The 25,712-nt window shown below is 40.3% G+C and overlaps 1 protein-coding gene across 3 annotated transcripts in view; it reads left to right on the top strand.

Annotated features, from left to right (window-relative positions):
- CHD8 (chromodomain helicase DNA binding protein 8) overlaps positions 1-25,712 on the top strand; it is a 279,870-nt gene that overhangs the window by 217,257 nt on the left and 36,901 nt on the right. For all 3 annotated transcript variants that reach the window (XM_053702279.1, XM_053702277.1, XM_053702278.1), the window contains exons 34-35: positions 13,956-14,063; positions 22,231-22,377. In XM_053702279.1, coding sequence (XP_053558254.1) covers positions 13,956-14,063; positions 22,231-22,377 — 255 coding nt within the window. The remainder of the gene's footprint in view (positions 1-13,955; positions 14,064-22,230; positions 22,378-25,712) is intronic.

The raw sequence follows: 25,712 nt of genomic DNA, 5'->3' as shown, positions 1-25,712 counted from the left end.
TCTTTGCCCTGTGAAATTCTGTATACCAAAGTCTTACACACGCTGTGGGACTAAATGTAAAATACTCGCAGGGTTCACACAAGACAGTTTCTGTTCTTGGAAACACCAATGGAACAGCAGGATATACAGCTTCAATAAAAAATTTTAAAAACAAATTGACTATTTCTACGTGTTTTGGCAATATTTGCCTTTATCAAGAACAAACCACCATTAAAAAGCATATAGGATAAGCTGTGCTAATCAAAGGTTAAAAGACATCTAAATATAGCAACAAAACCCTGCCTGCCTACCTGTTTCCTATGAAGCCCATCACACAGGTGTCAGGAAGCAGTTTAGAAGTATCCCAGAGAGTTCCACTACTCTTTGTGAAAGGCATTTCTCATCCCTCTGGGACTTCCAGGTTCCTCCCTTTTCTTTTTTTTCTTTCTTTTTATAGAATTCAGTGAGTTCAGCTCCTGTGAAGTCCTGCTCTATAATTTCTCTCCAAACTAGAGAATCTTTGCTCATCAGGCCCATAGAAAGTAACAAAGCACTCTAAAAGTGAAGCTGTCTTGACAATTTTGTTATACTATTGAATTATAAATAAATAATTAAAAAAAGAAAGAAAAAAAAAAAGTGAAGCTGCCAGTTTTTCAGTTTTATTTCAAATAGAAGAAAAACCAAGTGCAATGTAATTTGTAAATAAGAAACACATAAATATATAAAGTATGATCCTTATTTGCTAAAGTTACACAGAAACTGTGAAAACATAATCAGAATTTGTAATGCTAAAACAGTGCTGTAAATAAAATACAAAATAGAAAGTGCAACGTTTAAATGTTATAAAACTTAATCTGAATTGTAAAGTAATATAAAATACAAAGCTCAAAGTGTAAATGCAGCAGGACTGTCATGTCATGCAGTGCAATATTGTTCTAAACTTGTCTTTCCTTCACATACAGAAATGCAGGGAACGCCCCATTTGAGTAGTGTAGCAAAATCTTCCTTTTAAGAATTTCACTAGGGATCTTGCAGTGCTGGAGGATCATTTTAGATGATCTTATCTGAGTGGAGACCTTCAGATCACCAGGCCCTATGTTTTAAGTTTTTCATTTTCTATTTTGTATTTCCTTCCTAGGATAGGGAGAGTCCAGGGCTTCATTCCTTACTGTTGGGAAATATAACACCTGGCCACCAGGAGGAGGCAAAGACACCCCAGCTAAAGTCTTAAATATCCCTCCCGCTTCCTCATTACCCCAGTTATTCTTTGCCTTTCGTCTCGTTAGGTGGTGGCAGAGAAGTGTCAGAAGTTTCAGAGTCCTGAAAAATGATATCTGCCCTTAGAGATAGGACTGGAGTTTTAAGTAGTCATGTCAACCTCTCAGTGAGAGTCTGGAGATGCAGGGAAAGTTTTTCTGCGAAACCATCCAGACTACTGCTAACAGCTCCTAAGCAATCAGTGTTGACGAGTTTCACTGCCTGCTTTCTCTCACTCAAGTCCATGTCAGGAGCGCTGCTATAAGACTGTCGCACTTGAGAGGCTGTGTTCTGTTCCACAGCATGGATCCTGGAGGTAAGATTGTTTAAATATTTACACATAAAACGCTATAACAGGGTCACAGTGTGGCTCCTTTATACCTTGATATAATCCAGGGTTAATATCCTCTGAAGGGGGTTTATTGAACAGTTGGGGTTAATTAATTAGTGTATTAATTATTTACATGCTGATTTGTGTGATTTTTTTCCCTGGGCTGATAGGTCCTGTGTTTTTGGCTGAAACAAACAGGTTTCACATTAAGTTTCACTTTCGTTTTTTAAAGTGTTGCACAGCTCCTATTACTGGCTGTACTTGTAATAACAGAGAAGTACTGTCTTGTACTCCATGTGACTGGGTGTCTATGTTCATTTCCTCCTTTCCAGCTGAGACTTGAACCTGAGGAGAGCGTTTCCTCTAACTGTCTGGGTCTAGGAGGTGACGAGTGCCCCAGCCATTAGGAATATAAAAGTGCTATATATTCTATAATATATTCTATAATAAAAAAAAAAGTGTCCTCCTGTGGGTATAACCTGAGCTATGGAGGACTCTGACATGTTAGAAGGTACTCCTTCTGTACTAAATCATACCTATTTATATTGTGAGGAGGCAGTGGTTTTCCCGCCCACTAAATTATGTTCTACGTGCCTTAACACCGTTATTAACTCTAAGAATGGAGACAAGCCTGCTAAGGCTCTTAGTCCCTCTGAGCCGTCTACCTCTCAGGACTCTGCGTCCAGTGAGATTACTACCCTTGCTACATTATCCTCTACACATACAGTTCCCCGTAGCACATCTAATCCTCTATCCAGAGGGGGTCTTCTTCCTGCGGACTTTGCCACACAGTTACAAACGGCGGTGTCTGCGGCCCTCAGTGCATTTCCTCACTCTAACAAACGGAAGAGAAAGGTTAAACATAGCTCTCCTGACCCAGAGTCATCTAAATAATTATTGGATTTAGCTATTATGTCCCAGTTATCTGATGATGAGTTAACCTCTGTAGCTTCAGAGGGTGAACTTTCTGGGTCAGAGTCCTTAGCGTCTAAGCCTCCTGCTGTGGAGGAACCATCCTTTAATAAAAATGCAAGTGCTAAATTTTAAATCTAAAGGAGACTCTATCTACATTAGAGGTTCAAGAGGCCGCGCTGCCTGAAGAACCTATGATACCTAAATTAGACAGAGTTTACGAAGACAGGAAAGTTCCTTTGACTTTTCCTGTGCCGGTTAAGATGGCGAACATTATTAAGAACAAATGGGAAAGAATGGGTTCTTCCTTTTCCTCCTCGTCTACTTTTAAAAAGTTGATCCCGGTCCCGGACTCTCAACTGGATTTGTGGGGCTCCATTCCTAAGGTGGATGGTGCTATCTCTATGCTTGCTAAACGTACTACTATACCTCTTGAGGATAGTTCTTCGTTCAGAGAGCTGATGGATAAGAAAATGGAAACCTTTCTGAGTAAGATGTTTCAACATACGGGTTCAAGGACGTACAGATTCCGTGGGTCCTGTAGGTGGTATATCAGGGATACAAGATAGGCTTCAAATCTCATCCTCCAAGGGGCAGATTCCTTCTTCTCGAATTTTCGTGGTCCCAAAGGATGAGGGAACTTTCTGCCCAGTTCTGGACCTAAAGTGCTTAAACAAATTTCCCTTCCTTTAAGATGGAGACGATAAGGTCCATCCTTCCTTTAATTCAGGAAGGCCAGTTTATGACTATAGATCTAAAGGACGCTTACCTTCATGTTCTAATCCACAGGGAACACTTTCAGTTCCTGAAGTTAGCATTCCTAGACCAGCACTTCCAGTTAATTTCCCTTTTGTTTGGCCTAGCTACTGCTCCAAGAATCTTTACAAAGGTTCTGGGGGCTCTTCTAGCCATTGCCAGAACTCAGGGCATTGCATTAGCCCCATACTTGGACAATATTCTGGTGCAAGCACCACCCTTTCGTCTTGCAAAAGAATTCTCGGAGTCCCTTCTCGGTCTTCTTCGATCACATGGATGTAAGATAAACTTGGAAAAGAGTTCTCTTATCCCAAGTACCAGGGTGGAATTCTTGGGTACTATAATAGACTCCAAATCCATGAGGATATTTCTATCAGACCAGAGACGTTGCAAGCTAACTTCGGCATGTCTTGCCCTCCGGACCTCCTTGAGTCTCTCTGTGGTATGGAGGTGATTGGTCTCATGGTGTCCTGCATGGATATCATTCCTTTTGCCAAGTTCTGTCTCAGACCTTTACAACTGTGCATGCTGAGGCAGTGGAACAACGATCATTCAGATCTGTCTTAACAGATTGTATTAGACAGCCGGTCGAGAGAATTGCTCTCTTGGTGGCCCTGTCCAGATCATCTGTCCCGAGGGACATGCTTCTTAAGACCATCCTGGGAAATTGTGACTACAGGCGCAAGTCTATCCGGATTTGAAGCTGTTTGGGTTGCCAGGAAGGCACAGGGATTGTGGACTCAGGAGTCCTTCCTCCCTATCAATATTTTGGAACTACGGGCAATCTTGAAGGCTTGGCACCTTCTGGGTTCATCCCAGTTTATCAGATTCCAATCAGACAATATAACCTTGGTGGCTTACATCAACCATCGGGGGGGGGAACGAGATGTTCCTTTGCGATGAAGGAAGTATCTCAGATTCTGAAGTGGGCGGAGGCCCACAGCTGTTGGCTGTCAGCGATCCACATTCTTTGTGGACAACTGGGAGGATTTTCTCAGCAGGCAATCCTTCCATGAAGTGGAATGGTCTCTCCATCCTGAGGTGTTTGCAGAGATATGCAGCAAGTGGGGGATGCCAGAGATAGATCTCCGCTACCCAGGTACGGGTCGAGGGTTCCCCAAGCGGATCTAATAGATGCACTAGCAGTGCCTTGGAGGTTCAAACTCGTATATCTTTTTCCTCCATTACCGCTTCTTCCTCGAGTGGTGGCCCGCATGAAGCAGGAGAGGGTATCAGTAATGCTGATTGCTCCATCGTGGCCGCAAAGGACATGGTTCGCGGATCTAGTGGGGATGCCCTTATCTCCTCCGTGGAAGTTACCTTGTCGCAGAGATCTCGAGATACAAGGTCCATTTGTTCATCAAAATCTAGATTCTCTGAGGCTGACTGCGTGGAGATTTAACACTTAGTCTTAGCAAAGAGAGGTTTATCTGAGAGTATCATTGATACTCTTATTCAAGCTTGTAAACCAGTTACTCAGCGTATCTACCACAAGGTGTGGAGGACCTACTTATTCTGGTGGGAAGAGCATGTTTTTTCCTGGCACAGAGTTAAGGTTGCCAGGATCTTATCTTTTCTCCAGGATGGGCTGGAGAAGGGCCTTTCTACTAGTTCCCTGAGGGGACAGATTTTGGCCCTGTCGGTTTTATTGCGCAAGAGACTGGCTGAGCTTCCAGATGTGCAGTCCTTTATTAAGGCTCTCATTGGGATCAGACCTGTGTTTAGATCTGGGGCTCCTACGTGGAGCCTAAATCTTGTTCTTCGGATTTTGCAAAAGGTTATGTTTGAGCCTCTGTATTCCGTTGACATTAAATTGTTATCTTGGAAGATTCTTTGAAGATTCTCTTTTTATTGGCTATTGCCTGAGTTTCTGAGATCTCTGCTTTGCAATGTGAGCCCCCTTATCTGATTTTCATGCAGATTGGGGGGCAGTTTAACATAATAAATTAGGTTGTCTTTCTAAGTTTGTGTCAGATCGCAACATCAGGAGATTGTGGTTCCTTCCTTGTGTCCTAATCCTTCTTCATCGAAGGAACACTTACTTCACAATTTGGATGTGGTTCACGCCTTGAAGTTCCATTTTCAGGCTACTAAGGAGTTTAGACAGTCTTCCTCTTTGTCTGTTGTCTATTCAGGGAAGCGTAAGGGGCAGAAGGCAACTTCGACTTCCCTATCTTTTTGGTAAAGGAGTGTCATCCGCTTAGCTTACGAGACAGCGGGACATCGTCCTCCTGAGAGGATAACGGCACATTCCACTAAAGCAGTGGCTTCCTCTTGGGCCTTTATGAAAGAGGCCTTTATGGATCAGATTTGTTAGGCTGCTACCTGGTCCTCCTTACATACTTTTTCAAAATTTTACAAGTTTGATGTTTTTGCTTCGGCTGAAGCAACTTTCAGGAGAAATGTTTTGCAGGCTGTGGTGCCCTCAAAATAGGGTCCTCCTCTTCCTTTTTGTTCCCTCCCATTATTCATTCAGTGTCCTCTGGAGCTTGGGTATAGTTTTCCCAACAGTAAGGAATGAAGCCATAGTCTCTCCCTATCTTAGGAAGGAAAACCTAATTTATGCTTACCAGATAAATTCCTTTTCTTACATATAGGGAGAGTCCACAGCCCTCTTCCGATTTTTCTCGTCTATGGGCGGTCCCCTATTATTTATTTTATTCTTCTGGCACCATTTATACCCTAATGTTTCTCCTACTTTTCCTTGTTCCCTCGGGAGAATGACTGGGGTATTGAGGAAGTGGGAGGGATATTTAAGCCTTTGCCTGGGGTGTATTTGCCTCCTCCTGGTTGGCCAGGTGTTGTATTTCCCAACAGTAAGGAATGAAGCCATGGACTCTCCCTACCTGGAAGAAAAGGAATTTGGTAAGCATAAATTATGTTTTTAATGCATTTCGATTCTGTATACAGCAGTGTATTTGGGATTGTAATTTTACAGAATCTGATTATGCTTTCACAGTTTCTGTGTAAAAAATTAGGATCATACTTTGTATATTTATATGTATGTTTTAGAAATTACATTGCACTTTGTGTTCTATCTAAAATTTCAGTTTCCCAGTGCCAACGCCTAGGTAACTCCACGGGAGTGAGCACAATTTTATCTATATGGCACACATAAACTAGCACTGTCTAGCTTTGAAAAACTGTCAAAATTTCTCTGAGATAAGAGGCGTCCTTCAAAGGCTTAAACATTTGCATGTGAGCCTACCCAGGTTTAGCTTTCAACAAAGAATACCAAGAGTTCAAAGCAAATTTGATGATAAAAGTAAAATGGAAAGTTGTTTAAAATTGAATGCCATATCTGAATCATGAAAGTTTAATTTTGACTAGACTGTCCATTTTTAAACTGAAATGTTTTCACTTCAGTTTTTAACTTGCATTTACTTCTAGTTAAAGGGACAGTCTACAATAGATTTTTTATTGTTTTAAAAGATAGATAATCCCTTTTTATTACCCATTCCCCAGTTTTGCATAACCAACACAGTTATATTAATATATTTATATATTAATATAACTGTGTATTAGTATATTTATTTATACTTTTTATCTCTGTGATTACCTTCTATATAAGCAGCTTCTGACTGTGACAATTTAAAATCTATTGAGTTGCATTTAGTATTGTGTTGTGCTAACTCTTAAATAACTTCCTGGGTGTGAACACATTGTTATCTATATGGCCCACATTAACTAGCACTCACTTGTTGTGAAAAACAATTAAAAAAGCATGTGATAAGAGACAGACTTCAAGGGCTTAGAAATATGAGCCTATCTAGGTTCAGTTTCTCAACTAAGAATCCCAAGAGACCACAGCAAATTTGATGATAAAAGTAAATTGGAAAGTTGATTAAAATAACAAGTCCTATTTGAATAATTAAAGTTTTTAATTTTGACTAGACTGTCCCTTTAAGTATACTTTAATATTAATTTTCTTTCAGTTAAATAAGTGTATTGGGAATTTTGAACAAACTTTACATGTATACAGCTGGCGAGATAAATCTGTGGGACCAGCTGGTTTAAAATCCTTACTTTATCATGAAAATTGTGAGAGAGATTCAGACATACCATGTTCAGCCCAAATAACTCCCCTGTCCTTCCCACTTTCTGACAATTTTATTTTACAATAGAACAAATACAAAGAACAATTTAATTTGTAAAAGATACAAGACACACACAAATTATTATCCTAATTTTTTAAACTAACATAAGCTTTAAAAGCTTAATCAGAATTTGTAAATTACTGCTATATACAGAATCTAAGGGCATTAAAATACAAAATAGAAAGTGTAAAGCTTAAATGTAATAAAACTTAAAGGAGCCAGTTTCTTCTAAAGTAATATAATATACAAAGCACAAAGTGTAAATATAAAAAAACTGTTATGCAGTGCTATTTTGCAAAATCTGCCTTTCTAGAACTACGTGATAATTTTAGATCATCTCATCAGAGCGGAGAGCTTTAGATCATCAGGCCCTAAGAAAGAAGTTCCTAACTAACTTGTCATGCAAAGTTATATTGCACTGGGCTTATCTTTACTTCACATACAGGAATGCAGGGAATAATTTGCCTTTCTTCAATCTTGTGAGGGATCTTGCATTCCTTGAGGATAATTTTAGATAATCTCATCTCATCTGAGCTGAGAGCTTTATGGGAGGCATCTCTCATCTCTCTGGGACTTCTAGGTTCCTCTATTTTGTTTAGGGAATTTAAAGAATTCAGCCCCTGTCAAGTCTGCACTATACTTTCACTCTGAGTTGGAGAATCTTTTTGGGCCTTTGTAAGATATCAAATACTTTCTCTTGTAAGGTGTATCCAGTCCACGGATCATCCACTACTTGTGGGATATTCTCATTCCCAACAGGAAGTTGCAAGAGGATACCCACAGCAGAGCTGTCTATATAGCTCCTCCCCTAACTGCCATACCCAGTCATTCTCTCAACAAACATGGAGGTAGTAAGAGAGAAGTGGTGAAATGTAGCTGTTATTTTGCTTCAATCAAAAGTTTATTATTTTTAAATGGTACCGGAGTTGTACTATTTTGTTCCAGGCAGAAAAATAGAAGAATCTGCCTGTGATTTCTATGATCTTAGCAGGTTGTAACTAATATCCATTGCTGTTCTCACACATGACTGAAGAGAGAGATAACTTCAGCAGTTGAATGGCGTGCAGGTTATCCTGCTATGAGGTATGTGCAGTTAAGATTTTTCTAGAAAATGCTGCTGATGCCAAATTTATGTAAGGTAAGCCTGAATACAGTGATTTAATAGCGACTGGTATCATGCTTACGTTCTGAGGTAATACTCTTTTTATATTTACAATATAAAACGTTTGCTGGCATGTTTAAAAAAATTTATATATACTTTGGTGATAAAACTTTATTGGGGCCTAGTTTTTTCCACATGGCTGGCTTAAATTTGCCTAGAAACCTTCCTGAGGCTTTCCACTGTGTTACTATGAGTGGGAGGAGCCTAATTTAGCGCTTTTTTGCGCAGTAACTTTTACAGACTGAGACATCCAGCTTCCTCCAGGAGTCCCCTGAATGCTATAGGACATCTCTAAAGGGCTCTTAGGCTTTCCAAAATCGTTTGTTGGGAAAGGTAGGCCCACAGCAAAGCTGTGGCAGTTTGATGTGACTGTTAAAAAAACGTCTATCGTTTTTTTGATTCGTTTTTTGAACTAAGGGGTTAATCATCCATTTGCAAGTGGGTGCAATGCTCTGTTAGCTTATTATACACACTGTAAAATTTCGTTTGATTTACTGCCTTTTTTCACTGTTTTTCAATTTCTCTTAAAGGCACAGTACCGTTTCTTATATTTGCTTGTTAACTTGATTTAAAGTGTTTTCCAAGCTTGCTAGTCTCATTGCTAGTCTGTACAAACATGTCTGACATAGAGGAAACTCCTTGTTCATTATGTTTAAAAGCCATTGTGGAACCCCCTCTTAGAATGTGTACCAAATGTACTGATTTCACTTTAAGCAATAAAGATCATATTCTGTCTTTAAAAAATTTATCACCAGAGGAATCTGACGAGGGGGAAGTTATGCCGACTAACTCTCCCCACGTGTCAGATCCTTTGACTCCCGCTCAAGGGACTCACGCTCATATGGCACCAAGTACATCTAGGGCGCCCATAGCGTTTACTTTACAAGACATGGCGGCAGTCATGGATAATACACTGTCAGCGGTATTAGCCAGACTACCTGAATTTAGAGGAAAGCGAGATAGCTCTGGAGTTAGACGAAATACAGAGCATACTGACGCTTTAAGAGCTATGTCTGATACTGCCTCACAATATGCAGAAGCTGAAGAAGGAGAGCTTCTTTCTGTGGGTGATGTTTCTGACTCAGGGAAGATGATGGAACCTGATTCTGATATCTCGACATTTAAATTTAAGCTTGAACACCTCCGCGTGTTACTCAGGGAGGTTTTAGCTGCTCTGAATGACTGTGATACAATTGCAGTGCCAGAGAAATTGTGTAGACTGGATAAATACTATGCAGTGCCGGTGTGCACTGATGTTTTTCCAATACCTAAAAGGTTTACAGAAATTATTACTAAGGAATGGGATAGACCAGGTGTGCCGTTCTCTCCCCCTCCTATTTTTAGATTTTTTTTTCCAATAGACGCCACCACACGGGACTTACGGCAGACAGTTCCTAAGGTGGAGGGAGCAGTTTCTACTCTAGCAAAGCGTACTACTATCCCTGTCAAGGACAGTTGTGCTTTCTTAGATCCAATGGATAAAAAGTTAGAGGGTTACCTTAAGAAAATGTTTATTCAACAAGGTTTTATCCTACAGCCCCTTGCATGCATTGCTCCTGTCACTGCTGCTGCGGCGTTCTGGTTTGAGTCTCTGGAAGAGGCTTTACAGGTAGCGACTCCATTGGATGACATACTTGACAAGCTTAGAGCACTTAAGCTAGCCAATTCTTTTGTTTCTGATGCCATTGTTTATTTGACTAAACTAACGGCTAAGAATTCTGGTTTTGCTATCCAGGCGCGCAGAGCGCTATGGCTTAAATCATGGTCAGCTGACGTTACTTCAAAGTCTAAGCTGCTTAACATTCCCTTCAAGGGGCAGACCCTATTCGGGCCTGGTTTGAAGGAGATTATTGCTGATATCACTGGAGGAAAAGGTCATTCCCTTCCTCAGGATAGGTTCAAATCAAGGGCCAAACAGTCTAATTTGTGTGCCTTTCGAAACTTCAAGGCAAGTTCGGCATCAACTTCCTCTAATGCAAAACAAGAGGGAACTTTTGCTCAGTCCAAGACAGTCTGGAGACCTAACCAGACTTGGAACAAGGGTAAACAGGCCAAAAAGCCTGCTGCTGCCTCTAAAACAGCATGAAGGAACAGCCCCCTATCCGGTAACGGATCTAGTAGGGGGCAGACTTTCGCTCTTCGCCCAGGCGTGGGCAAGAGATGGCCAGGATCCCTGGGCGTTGGAAATTATATCCCAGGGATATCTTCTGGACTTCAAGGCCCCCCCCCAAAAGGGAGATTTCACCTTTCACAATTATTTGCAAACCAGATAAAGAGAGAGGCATTCTTACACTGTGTACAAGACCTCCTAGTTATGGGAGTGATCCATCCAGTTCCAAAGGAGGAACAGGGACAGGGATTTTACTCAAATCTGTTTGTGGTTCCCAAAAAAGAGGGAACCTTCAGACCAATTTTGGATCTAAAGATCTTAAACAAATTCCTCAGAGTTCCATCATTCAAGATGGAGACTATTCGTACCATCCTACCTATGTTCCAGGAGGGTCAATACATGACTACAGTGGATTTAAAGGATGCTTATCTTCACATTCCGATACACAAAGATCATCATCGGTTTCTCAGGTTTGCCTTCCTAGACAGGCATTACCAGTTTGTAGCTCTTCCCTTTGGGTTAACTACAGCCCCAAGAATTTTTACAAAGGTTCTGGGGTCGCTTCTGGTGGTCCTAAGGCCGCGGGGCATAGCAGTGGCCCCTTATTTAGACGACATCCTGATTCAGGCGTCAAACTTCCAAATTGCCAAGTCTCATACGGACATAGTGTTGGCATTTCTGAGGTCGCATGGGTGGAAGGTGAACAAGGAAAAGTTCTCTATCCCCCCTCACAAGAGTTTCCTTCCTAGGGACTCTGATAGATTCTGTAGAAATGAAAATTTACCTGACGGAGTCCAGGTTATCAAAACTTCTAAATTCCTGCCGTGTTCTTTATTCCATTCCTCGCCCTTCGGTGGCTCAGTGCATGGAAGTAATCGGCTTAATGGTAGCGGCAATGGACATAGTGCCGTTTGCACGCCTACATCTCAGACCGCTGCAACTCTGCATGCTCAGTCAGTGGAATGGGGATTACACAGATTTGTCCCCTCTACTAAATCTGGATCAAGAGACCAGGGATTCTCTTCTCTGGTGGCTATCTCGGGTCCATCTGTCCAAAGGTATGACCTTTCGCAGGCCAGATTGGACAATTGTAACGACAGATGCCAGTCTTCTAGGTTGGGGTGCAGTCAGGAACTCCCTGAAGGCTCAGGGATCGTGGACTCAGGAGGAGTCACTCCTTCCAATAAACATTCTGGAACTAAGAGTGATATTCAATGCTCTTCAGGCTTGGCCTCAGCTAGCGACAATGAGCTTCATCAGATTTCAGTCAGAAAAAATCACGACTGTGGCTTACATCAACCATCAAGGGGGAACAAGGAGTTCCCTAGCGATGTTAGAAGTCTCAAAGATAATTCGCTGGGCGGAGATTCACTCTTGCCACCTATCAGCTATTCATATCCCAGGTGTAGAGAACTGGGAGGCGGATTTTATAAGTCGACAGACTTTTCATCCGGGGGAGTGGGAACTCCATCCGGAGGTGTTTGCACAATTGGTTCAATGTTGGGGCAAACCAGAACTGGATCTCATGGCGTCTCGCCAGAACGCCAAGCTTCCTTGTTATGGATCCAGGTCCAGGGACCCCAAGGCAACGCTGATAGATGCTCTAGCAGCGCCTTGGTCCTTCAACCTGGCTTATGTGTTTCCACCGTTTTTTCTGCTCCCTCGTCTGATTGCCAAAATCAAGCAGGAGAGAGCACCGGTGATCTTGATAGCGCCTGCGTGGCCACGCAGGACTTGGTATGCAGATCTGGTGGACATGTCATCTTTTCCACCAAGGACTCTGCCGCTGAGACAGGACCTTCTACCTCAAGGTCCTTTCAACCATCCAAATCTAGTTTCTCTGAGGCTGACTGCCTGGAGATTGAGCGCTTGATTTTATCAAAGCGTGGTTTCTCCGAGTCAGTCATTGATACCTTAATTCAGGCACGAAAGCCTGTCACCAGGAAAATCTATCATAAGATATGGCGTAAATATCTTTATTGGTGTGAATCCAAGGGATACTCATGGAGTAAGGTCAGGATTCCCAGGATATTATCTTTTCTCCAAGAAGGATTGGAGAAAGGATTGTCAGCTAGTTCCTTAAAGGGACAGATTTCTGCGCTATCTATTCTTTTGCACAAGCGTCTGGCGGATGTCCCAGACGTTCAGGCATTTTGTCAGGCTTTAGTTAGAATCAAGCCTGTGTTTAAACCTGTTGCTCCACCTTGGAGCTTAAATTTGGTTCTTACAGTTCTTCAGGGGGTTCCGTTTGAACCTCTTCATTCCATAGATATCAAACTTTTATCTTGGAAAATTCCTTTTTTGGTAGCTATTTCCTCAGCTCGTAGAGTTTCCGAGTTATCTGCCTTACAATGTGATTCTCCTTATCTGATCTTCCATGCAGATAAGGTAGTTCTGCGTACCAAACCTGGGTTTTTACCTAAGGTGGTATCTAATAAGAATATCAATCAAGAGATTGTTGTTCCATCTTTGTGTCCTAATCCTTCTTCAAAGAAGGAACGTCTATTACACAATCTGGACGTGGTTCGTGCTTTAAAGTTTTACTTACAAGCTACTAAAGATTTTCGTCAAACATCTGCTTTGTTTGTTGTCTACTCTGGACAGAGGAGAGGTCAAAAGGCTTCGGCAACCTCTTTCTTTTTGGCTAAGAAGCATAATCCGCTTAGCCTATGAGACTGCTGGCCAGCAGCCTCCAGAAAGGATTACATCTCATTCTACTAGAGCTGTGGCTTCCACATGGGCCTTTAAAAATGAGGCTTCTGTTGAACAGATTTGCAAGGCGGCGACTTGGTCTTCTCTTCATACTTTTTCAAAATTCTACAAATTTGATACTTTATCTTCTTCGGAGGCTATTTTTGAGAGACAGGTTTTACAGGCAGTGGTACCTTCCGTTTAAGTACCTGCCTTGTCCCTCCCTTCATCCGTGTACTTTAGCTTTGGTATTGGTATCCCACAAGTAATGGATTATCCGTGGACTGGATACACCTTACAAGAGAAAACATAATTTATGCTTACCTGATAAATTTATTTCTCTTGTGGTGTATCCAGTCCACGGCCCGCCCTGTCATTTTAAGGCAGGTATTTTTTAATTTTAAACTACAGTCACCACTGCACCCTATGGTTTCTCCTTTCTCTGTTTGTTTTCGGTCGAATGACTGGATATGGCAGTTAGGGGAGGAGCTATATAGACAGCTCTGCTGTGGGTGTCCTCTTGCAACTTCCTGTTGGGAATGAGAATATCCCACAAGTAATGGATGATCCGTGGACTGGATACACCACAAGAGAAATAAATTTATCAGGTAAGCATAAATTATGTTTTTTAATCTTGATCAATTTTTTTTTGGCATACAGGAAGAAGGGCTGAAAATGAAATTCCAGAAGCATAGGCTCCTTGATAATGGGTCCATAGACTCCACATCTCACACCCACAAGAAAAAGAGTAAAAAGAAATCATTGCAGGTGAGATGCGCAAATTTTGGTGTTTAATATATTTGTCTACCTCTTGCAGCAACAGTTAATGATGGAAAGGGTTTACATAAGATGTGGATTCAAGTATACTACTGTCCTCTATTCCTTTAAAAAAAAAAAACCAAAAAAAAAAAAAACCTAATTTTGATGTACAGTATCCTCCACTTCTGCACTCAAATAATAAAATATGCTTTTGATAAATTGTGCCTCCTTGAAATGTGCCATGTGAAGTATGTTAGAGTTCTATGTATCTTATCACATATACATGGTGCCAAAATAAAGTGAGCCAGATCGAGTGTATGTGGAAATCAGCTGGAGTGTAGAGACACAATGAATATTTGTTAAATGATGTCAAGTGGTAAACAGTTTGGTTTTCTTTCCTATTGCATGGAAAGTCCACGTCATTCCAATTACTAGTGGGATATTCAAGTCCTGGCCAGCAGGAGGAGGCAAAGAGCACCCAACCAAAGCTGTTAAGTGTAATGTATTATTTATTACATTAGGCTGTGGGACATGACAGGAATCTTCTTGTTAGTATTAGTCGCTTCTGACTTTTTATATATCGTCAAGGGGGGTTGTTGTTATTCTGTGAGAGCAGTGTGCTAAAATAAATGTTTCTTTGATCGGCAAAAATGCACGTCTTTTCTGTGACAGTTTTCTTTCTTCTCTGATCACTTGACTCACCCGCTCTTCCGCTTTAGTCTATGCATAGCGGAGTGAGTTAGTTAGCGTAACGACTTCATATCAGATAGAAAATTTTCTTCTCTCGGGTTTAATTTATTATTGGAGATTCCCTGACAGCGGATCTGCATCTGGAGAGTCCTTTTCAGTTCTAGTATGCTCCGGTCCTGGTGTGGTAAGACTCCTCTGAGGTATAGAGATGTTAGGGAAGAGTAGTTTTAAAGATTTTTCTTTTTTTTTGTTTAAGGAATTCAGGTAATTTTAATTATTTTTATTTTTATTAATTTGGGAATCAGCTCTGTTATTATGGATTCAGACCATATTACATCTATTTCCTTTGAAAATTGTTTGCTTTGTCTGGAGGCTCAGATTGTACCTCCTGTGCAATTCTGCTCTACTTGCTTATCTAAGACTTTAAAATTTAAAGACAAATTACTTCCTTCTGAGCCCCTTTGTATCTCAGGATAATGCTGTTCAGGATATGCCACAGCTTTCTCCTCAGATGTCCTAAGCTATGGTTGTTTCACATGCAGTGCCCTGTGGTTCCTCTCAACCTCCTGGAGGTGTTTATTTGCCAGGAGATTTTGCTGCATAAATAACCTCTACAGTACCTGTAGCTTTATCTGCTTTCCCTACTTCGGGTGAGCGTAAGAGGAAATCTAGACATATTTCGGTTAGTAAGGTTTCTGACCCCTCTAAATCTGCGTTGGTCAACTTTTCCAACTTGTCTGAGGAGGCGGATACTTCAGTAGCTTCTGAAGGTGAAATCTCAGACTCTGACACTATGGGAGAAAAATCTTCTGAATCTGAAGTTAATTTCAGATTTAAGCTTGAACATCTTCGGTTGCTACTGAAGGAGGTTCTAGCTTCTTTGGATGACTCTGAACCTTCGGTTGCTGTCAACCCTAAAAAGTCTACTAAACTTAATAGAGTTTATTATTCTCCCTCATCAGATGATGTTTTTCCTGTTCCAGGCCAGATGTCTGAAATTATAGCCCAGGAATGGGATAAGCCAGGGGTTTCCTTTTCCCCTTCCCCTGTTTTTAAAAAGATGTTTCCTGTTGCTGACTCCATTCGTTACTCATGGCGCACTGTGCCTAAAGTTGAAGGAGCTATCTCTACTCTAGCTAAAAGAACCACCATTCCTATAGAGGATAGTTGTTCCTTTAAGGAACACATGGATAAGAAGCTAGAGGTTTACTAAATGAAGATGTACATCCATCAAGGTTTACAGTGGCAAACAACAGCAAGTATTGCTATGGTTGCGGGAGCAGCATCTTATTGGTGTGATGCCCTGTCTGATCTGATATCAGAAGAGACTATGATAGAAGAGATCCAAGATAGGATCAAAGCTCTTAAACTGGCCAATACCTTTATCTGCGATGCCAACATGCAGGTAATTGGACTAGGAGATGTCTAGCTTCACTGTCCTAGCTCGTAGAGCTCTGTGTTTAAAATCTTGGTTGGCCGATGTATCTTCAAATGCCAATCTTTTGGCTTTACCTTATAAGGGTAAAACCCTTTCTTTCATGTAATTGGCAAGAGTCCATGAGCTAGTGACGTATGGGATATACAATCCTACCAGGAGGGGCAAAGTTTCCCAAACCTCAAAATGCCTATAAATACACCCCTCACCACACCCACAATTAAGTTTTACAAACTTTGCTTCCTATGGAGGTGGTGAAGTAAGTTTGTGCTAAGATTTCTACGTTGATATGCGCTTCTCAGCATTGATGAAGCCTGATTCCTCTCAGAGTACAGCGAACGTCAGAGGGACGTGAAGGGAGTATCACTTATTGAATACGATGATTTCCCTAACAGGGTTCTGTTTCATAGGTTCTCTGTTATCGGTCGTAGAGATTCATCTCCTACCTCCCTTTTCAGATCGACGATATACTCTCATACACCATTACTTCTACTGATAACTGTTTCAGTACTGGTTTGGCTATCTGCTATAGGTGGATGGGTGTCTTTCGGTAAGTATGTTTTTTATTACTTAAGGCACCCCAGCTATGGTTTGGCACTTTATGCATTTATATAAAGTTCTAAATATATGTATTGTACTTATATTTGCCATGAGTCAGGTTCATGTATTTCATTCTGCAGACTGTCAGTTTCATATTTGGGGAAAATAAACATTTTAAGAAATATTTTTCTTACCTTAAATTGACTACTTTTTTCTTGCAAATTGCGGGCGGTATTAGGCCCGCGGGTGCGCCAAATGCTAGACTTTATTGCGTCATTTGTGGCGCGAGAATTTTTTGGCGCGAAAAGTACGTCCGTTGACGCAACTTTGTCAGTTCCGGCCTCGTAGTTGACACCTAAACCTTACACACGGTTGCGTCGTTAGTGACGCGAGTGTGTCGATTCCGGATATTGTTGGCGCCAAAAAATTTTCAGTTACGTTGTGCGTCATACTTGGCGCCAAATTTTTTCATTCATTTAATACCCCATTGATGTTTGCCTCTTGCCTTTTTCTTTGTCAGAGGGCTATGCTATTTGCATTTTTTCCCATTCCTGAAACTGTCATATATGGAAATTGATAATTTTGCTTTATATGTTGTTTTTTCTTTTACTTTGCAAGATGTCTCAATCTGATCCTGCCTCAGAAGTATCTGTTGGAACTTTGCTGCCTGACATTGGTTCTACCAATGCTAAGTGCATTTGTTGTAAGATTGTGGAAATTATATCTCCGAATGTCATTTGTAATAGTTGTCATGATAAACTTTTACATGCAGATAGTGTGTCCATCAGTAATAGTACATTGCCAGTTGCAGTTCCTTCAACTTCTAATGTACATGATATACCTATGAATTTTAAAGAATTTGTTACTGATTCTATTCAGAAGGCTTTTTCTGCATTTCCACCTTCTAATAAACGTAAAAGGTCTTTTAAAACTTCTGACTCAGTTGATGAAATTTCAAATGACCGACAACATAATAATTTATCCTCCTCTGATGAGGATCTATCTGATGCAGAAGATCCATCCTCAGATATTGACACTGACAAATCTACTTATTTATTTAAAATAGAGTATATATACGTTCTTTATTAAAAGAAGTGTTGATTACTTTGGATATTGAGGAAACCATTCCTCTTGACGTTAAGTCTAATAAACGTTTAAATGCTGTTTTTAAACCTCCTATGGTTACTCCAGAGGTTTTTCCTATTCCTGATATGATTTTTAAGGAATGGAATAAGCCAGGTACTTCTTTTATTCCTTCTTCAAGGTTTAAAAAATTGTATCGTTTACCAGCAAATTCTATAGAGTTTTGGGAAAAAGTCCCCAAAGTTCATGGGGCTATTTCTACTCTTACTAAACTTACCACTATTCCTTTGGAAGATAGTACTTCCTTTAAGGATCCTTTAGATAGGAAACTTGAATCTTATCTAAGGAAAGCCTATTTATATTCAGGTCATCTTCTCAGACCTGCAATTTCTTTGGCTGATGTTGCGGCTGCATCAACTTTTTGTTTGGAGAATTTAGCGCAACCAGAATTGGATTCTGACCTATCTAGTATTATTCGCTTACTGCAATATGCTAATCATTTTATTTGTGATGCTATTTTTTATATTATCAAAATTGATGTTAGATCCATGTCTTTAGCTATTTTAGCTAGAAGAGCTTTGTGGCTTAAATCTTGGAATGTTGATATGACATCTAAATCTAGATTACTATCTCTTTCTTTCCAAGGTAATAATTTATTTGGTTCTCAGTTGGATTCTATTATTTCAACTGTTACTGGGGGAAAGGGAGTTTTTCTACCTAAGGGTAAATCTAAGGCTTCTAACCGTTTTTCGTTCCTTTCGTCAGAAAAAGGAACAAAAATCTAACCCTTCCTCCAAGGAATCTGTTTCCAATTGGAAGCCTTCCTCAAAGTGGAATAAATCCAAGCCATTTAAGAAACCAAAGTCAGCCCCAAGTCCGCATGAAGGTGCGGCCCTCATTCCAGATCAGCTGGTAGGGGTAGATTAAGGTTTTTCAAGGATATTTGGATACATTCTGTCCAAAATCAATGGATTCAGAGCATTGTCTCTCAAGGGTATCGAATAGGATTCAAAATAAGACCTCCTGTGAGAAGATTTTTTCTCTCACGAATCCCAGCAAATCCAGTAAAAGCTCAGGCTTTCCTGAAGTGTGTTTAAGACCTGGAGGTTTCAGGGGTAATCATGCCAGTTCCTTTTCAGGAACAAGGTCTGGGGTTTTATTCAAATCTATTCATTGTCCCAAAGAAGGAAAATTCATTCAGACCAGTTCTGAATCTGAAAATTTTGAATGGTTATGTAAGAGTACCAACTTTCAAGATGGTGACTATAAGGACTATTCTGCCTTTTGTTCAGCAAGGACATTATATGTCTACAATAGACTTGCAGGATGCATACCTTCATATTCCGATTTATCCAGAACATTATCAGTTCCTGAGATTCTCTTTTCTAGACAAGCATTACCAATTTGTTGCTCTTTCGTTTGGCCTAGCAACAGCTCCAAGAATCTTTTCAAAGGTTCTAGGTGCCCTACTCTCTGTAATCAGAGAACAGGGTATTGCGGTGCTTCCTTATTTGGACGATATCTTAGTATTAGCTCAGTATTTACATTCTGTAGAATCTCACACAAATCAACTAGTGTTGTTTCTTTGAAAACATGGTTGGAGGATCAATTTACCAAAACGTTTCTTGATTCCTCAGACAAGGGTCACCTTTTTAGGTTTCCAGATAGATTCAGTGTCCATGACTCTGTCTCTAACAGACAAGAGATGTTTGAAATTGGTTGCAGCCTGTCAGAACCTTCAGTCTGTCATTCCCTTCAGTAGCTATGTGCATGGAAGTTTTAGGTCTCATGACTGCAGCATCAGATGCGATCCCCTTTGCTCGTTTTCGTATGAGACCGCTCCAGCTTTGTATGCTGAACCAGTGATGCAGGGATTATACAAGGATATCACAATTAATATCCTTAAATCCCAATGTTTGACTTTCTCTGACTTGGTGGTTAGATCACCATCGTATAATTCTAGGGGCCCCTTTCGTTCCTCCAACTGGACTGTGATCACAACAGATGCAAGTCTTTCAGTTTGGGGAGCTGTTTGGGGATCTCTGACAGCACAAGGGGTTTGGAAATGTCAAGAGGCGAGATTACCAATAAATATTTTGGAACTCCTTGCGATTCTCAGGGCTCTTCAGTTTTGGCCTCTGTTGAAGAGAGAACCGTTCATTTGTTTTCAGATAGACAATATCACAATTGTGGCATATGTCAATCAACAGGGTGGGACTCCCAGTCCTCAAGCTATGAAAGAAGTATCTCAGATACTTGTTTGGGCGGAATCCAGCTCCTGTCTAATTTCTGCGGTTCATATCCCATGTATAGACAATTGGGAAGCGGATTACCTCAGTCATCAGACTTTACATCCGGGAGAATGGTCTCTCCACCCAGATGTGTTTTCTCAAGTTGTTCAGATGTGGGGGCTTCCAGAAATGGATCTGATGGCATCTCATCTAAACAAGAAACTTCCCAGGTACCTGTCCAGGTCCAGGGATCCTCAGGCGGAAGCAGTGGATGCGTTGACGCTTCCTTGGTGTTATCAACCGGCTTATATTTTCCAGCCTCTAGTTCTTCTTCCAAGAGTTTGTGCTGCTGGTGGCTCCAGCATGGCCTCACAGGTTTTGGTATGCTGATCTTGTTCGGATGTCCAGTTGCCAACCTTGGCCACTTCCATTAAGGCCAGACTTTCTATCTCAAGGTCTGTTTTTCCATCAGAATCTCAAATTCATAAAATTTAAAGGTATGGAAATTGAATGCTTAGTGCTTAGTCATAGAGGTTTCTCTGACTCAGTGATTAATACTATGTTGCAGGCTCGTAAATCTGTTTCTAGATAGATTTATTATTGAGTTTGGAAGACTTGCATTTCATGGTGTTCTTCTCATAAATTCTCTTGGCATTCTTTTAGAATTCCTAGAATTTTACAGTTTCTTCAGGATGGTTTGGATAAAGGTTTGTCTGCAAGTTCCCTGAAAGGACAAATCTCTGCTCTTTCTGTTTTATTTCACAGAAAGATTGCTAAACTTTCTGATATTCATGGTTTTGTGCAGGTTTTGGTTCGTATCAAGCCTTTCATTAAATCAATCTCTCCTCCTTGGAGTCTTAATTTGGTTTTGAAGGCTTTACAGGATCCTCCGTTTGAGCCTATGCATTCTTTGGATATTAAACTACTTTCTTGGAAAGTGTTGTTCCTTTTGGCCATCTCTTCTGCTAGAAGAGTTTCTGAATTATCCGCTCTATCTTGTGATTCTCCTTTTCTGATTTTTCATCAGGATAAGGCAGTTTTGCAGACTTCATTTAAATTCTTACCTAAGGTTGTGAATTCGAACAACATTAATAGAGAAATTGTTGTTCCTTCCTTGTGTCCTAATCCTAAGAATTCTTTGGAGAGATCTTTACATTCTTTGGATGTGTTGAGCTCTGAAATATTATGTTGAAACTACCAAAGATTTCAGGAAGACTTATAGTCTATTTGTTATCTTTTCTGGTTCTAGGATAGGTGAGAAGGCTTCTGACATTTCCTTGGCTTCGTGGTTAAAGCTTTTGATTCATCAAGCCTATTTGGAGTCGGGTCAAGCCCCGCCTCAGAAAATTACAGCTCATTCTACTAGATAATTTTACACTTCCTGGGCTTTTAAGAATGAAGCTTCAGTTGCAACTTGGTCTTTGCATACATTTATTAAATTCTACCATTTTGATGTATTTGCTTCTTCGGAAGCAGTTTTTGGTAGAAAAGCTCTTCAGGCAGCTGTTTCAGTTTGATTCTTCTGCTTTTGATTTTAAGTTTTTTCCTTCCATTTATGAGAATAAACTTATATTTTGGGTTGTGGATTAATTTTTTTCAGCGGAATATGGCTGTTTTTATTTTTATCCCTCCCTCTCTAGTGACTCTTGCGTGGAGTTCCACATATTGGGTTTTGCTATCCCATCTGTCACTAGCTCATGGACTCTTGCCAATTACATGAAAGAAAACATAATTTATGTAAGAACTTACCTGATAAATTAATTTCTTTTACATTGGCGGTTATGGTGGTTATGATTTTTTTTTATAAAGCACAATTTTTTCAAAATTCCTTTGTTGATGCTTTATTACTCCTTTCTTTATCACCCCACTTCTTGGCTATTTGTTAAACTGAATTGTGGGTGTGGTGAGGGGTGTATTTATAGGCATTCTGAGGTTTGGGAAACTTTGCCCCTCCTGGTAGGATTGTATAGCCCATATGTCACTAGCTCATGGACTCTTGCCAATCTGAAAGAAATTAATTGATCAGGTAAGGTCTTACATAAATTATGTTTTCTGCCTATAAGTTACCAACACAGCAGTATCCACCAAGGAGTCAGACTCTTCAATGCTGAGTGTAACCTATCTACTGAATTTGCTACTCTGACAAAGTATGTAATGTGAAAGTGTCTTCCTCATTTCCCCACCTTATCGCTACCAGGTGGAGTTGGACAAGGATGCTAGAATTCCAGTAGTGAATCAGAGAGATGGTACATTGCTGCTGGGTGAGGAAGCTCCACGACGATGTCAGTTACAGGAGTGGCTAATCCGACATCCTGACTATGTGGTGGAACCTCGTTTCCTTCAGGTAAGTACAATGATTTATGTGCAGTTTTGGACCTCAAAGTGGACTATTTTTTTGCATAAATACACAATAGTAGATTTGTCTATATATATATATATATATATATATATATATATATATATATATATATATATATATATATATATATATATATATATATATATATATATATATATATATATATATATATATATATATACTGTATATGTGTGTATGTATATATATATATATATATATGCCTGCATTATAGCTTTGTATGATGATACATATTTAAAGAGACATTAAACACTAAATACATTTTATAATCATAGTATTGAGGTTTTCCTCTACCTCCTTCTAGGCATGGTTGCCACCATGATGAAATCAAGCTTTCTCTGCATTCCAATTCTGACTTGTTAGCGCATTTGTTCAGCAACTCTTCTTCAGATACCTGCAGTGAAACCTAGTTTCCAAAATGGTGGAATCTATAATTTGAGGGAAGTGCATGCAATATATTTAGTGTTCAATGATCCCTTTACACTAGAAGACTGTACTTAACATGTACAATAAAGAATTGAGGTTTAACTCTTTAACGGCCACGATGTACCTGTACGTCACTTATCCTTAAGGTTTTTTTTTAGCCTATAATAGTGTGGGTCTCGCCTTTATCCCTCCTGCAGTGCCGCACTATCAAAAACACAAGCCCCATTAAAAGACCAGCGACATACAGGGTACATTGCTGGTCATTAAGAGGTTAACAGATGGAACATAAAACTACAGTATTGTGATAACATCTACTATGTTAAAGGGATACTAAAGTCAAAATTCAAATTTCATTATTCAGATTAACATGCAGTTTCTCTTGTTAAGTGTGTTCAGTCCACGGGTCATCCATTACTTATGGGATATATTCTCCTTCCCAACAGGAAGTTGCAAGAGGATCACCCAAGCAGAGCTGCTATATAGCTCCTCCCCTCACATGTCATACCCAGTCATTCTCTTGCAACGCTCAACAAAGAAGGAGGTCGTGAGAGGAGATAGGAGTTTTTTACTTAATTATTCTTCAATCAAAAGTTTATTATTTTAAAATGGCACCGGAGTGTGCTGTTTCTTCTGTTAAGTGTGATCAGTCCACGGGTCATCATTACTTCTGGGATATTACTCCTCCCCAACAGGAAGTGCAAGAGGATTCACCCAGCAGAGCTGCATATAGCTCCTCCCCTCTACGTCACTCCCAGTCATTCTCTTGCACCCAACGACTAGATAGGATGTGTGAGAGGACTATGGTGATTATACTTAGTTTTATATCTTCAATCAAAAGTTTGTTATTTTAAAATAGCACCGGAGTGTGTTATTACCTCTCTGGCAGAGTTTGAAGAAGAATCTACCAGAGTTTTGCTATGATTTTAGCCGGAGTAGTTAAGATCATATTGCTGTTCTCGGCCATCTGAGGAGTGAGGTAAACTTCAGATCAGGGGACAGCGGGCAGATGAATCTGCATAGAGGTATGTAGCAGTTTTTATTTTCTGACAATGGAATTGATGAGAAAATCCTGCCATACCGATATAATGTCATGTATGTATACTTTACACTTCAGTATTCTGGGGAATGGTACTTCACTAGAATTACACTGTAAGAAATACATAAAGCTGTTTAATAACTAGAGATTATGTTTAACGTTTTTGCTGGAATGTAAAATCGTTTTCATTTGCTGAGGTACTGAGTGAATAAATGTTTGGGCACTATTTTTCCACTTGGCAGTTGCTTAATCTGTTTTTCTGACAGTTTCTGTTCTCCCTCACTGCTGTGTGTGAGGGGGAGGGGCCGTTTTTTGGCGCTTTTACTACGCATCAAATATTTCAGTCAGCAACTCATTGTATTCCCTGCATGATCCGGTTCATCTCTACAGAGCTCAGGGGTCTTCAAAACTTATTTTGAGGGAGGTAATTTCTCTCAGCAGAGCTGTGAGAATTATAGTTTGACTGAGATAAAAAACGTTTATTCTGTAATTTGTTTCCTGCTTTCAGAATTTGTTATCTTTGCTAATGGGATTAAACCTTTGCTAAAGTTGTGTTGTTTACAAGGATTGAGGCTATAACTGTTTCAATTTATTAATTTTCAACTGTCATAGATCTTCTGTGCTTCTTAAAGGCACAGTACGTTTTAATATTATTCTAATTGAATTGTATTTCCAAGTTGCAAGTTTATTTGCTAGTGTGTTAAACATGTCTGATTCAGAGGATGATACCTGTGTCATTTGTTGCAATGCCAAAGTGGAGCCCAATAGAAATTTATGTACTAACTGTATTGATGCTACTTTAAATAAAAGTCAATCTGTACAAATTGAACAAATTTCACCAAACAACGAGGGGAGAGTTATGCCGACTAACTCGCCTCACGTGTCAGTACCTACATCTCCCGCTCAGAGGGAGGTGCGTGATATTGTAGCGCCGAGTACATCTGGGCGGCCATTACAAATCACATTACAGGATATGGCTACTGTTATGACTAAGGTTTTGGCTAAATTACCAGAACTAAGAGGTAAGCGTGATCACTCTGGGGTGAGAACAGAGTGCGCTGATAATATTAGGGCCATGTCAGACACTGCGTCACAGGTGGCAGAACATGAGGACGGAGAACTTCATTCTGTGGGTGACGGTTCTGATCCAAACAGACTGGATTCAGATATTTCAAATTTTAAATTTAAACTGGAAAACCTCCGTGTATTACTAGGGGAGGTGTTAGCGGCTCTGAATGATTGTAACACAGTTGCAATACCAGAGAAAATGTGTAGGTTGGATAAATATTTTGCGGTACCGACGAGTACTGAGGTTTTTCCTATACCTAAGAGACTTGCTGAAATTGTTACTAAGGAGTGGGATAGACCCGGTGTGCCGTTCTCACCCCCTCCGATATTTAGAAAAATGTTTCCAATAGACGCCACCACAAGGGACTTATGGCAAACGGTCCCTAAGGTGGAGGGAGCAGTTTCTACCTTAGCTAAGCGTACCACTATCCCGGTGGAGGATAGCTGTGCTTTTTCAGATCCAATGGATAAAAAGTTAGAGGGTTACCTTAAAAAAATGTTTGTTCAACAAGGTTTTATATTGCAACCCCTTGCATGCATTGCGCCGATCACGGCTGCAGCGGCATTCTGGATTGAGTCTCTGGAAGAGAACATTGGTTCAGCTACTCTGGACGACATTACGGACAGGCTTAGAGTCCTTAAACTAGCTAATTCATTCATTTCGGAGGCCGTAGTACATCTTACTAAACTTACGGCGAAGAATTCAGGATTCGCCATTCAGGCACGCAGGGCGCTGTGGCTAAAATCCTGGTCAGCTGATGTTACTTCTAAG

This window comes from Bombina bombina, chromosome 2, assembly GCF_027579735.1.
Source record: "Bombina bombina isolate aBomBom1 chromosome 2, aBomBom1.pri, whole genome shotgun sequence".
Lineage (NCBI taxonomy): Eukaryota > Metazoa > Chordata > Amphibia > Anura > Bombinatoridae > Bombina > Bombina bombina.
This window is presented reverse-complemented; position numbering and strand designations above follow the sequence as displayed.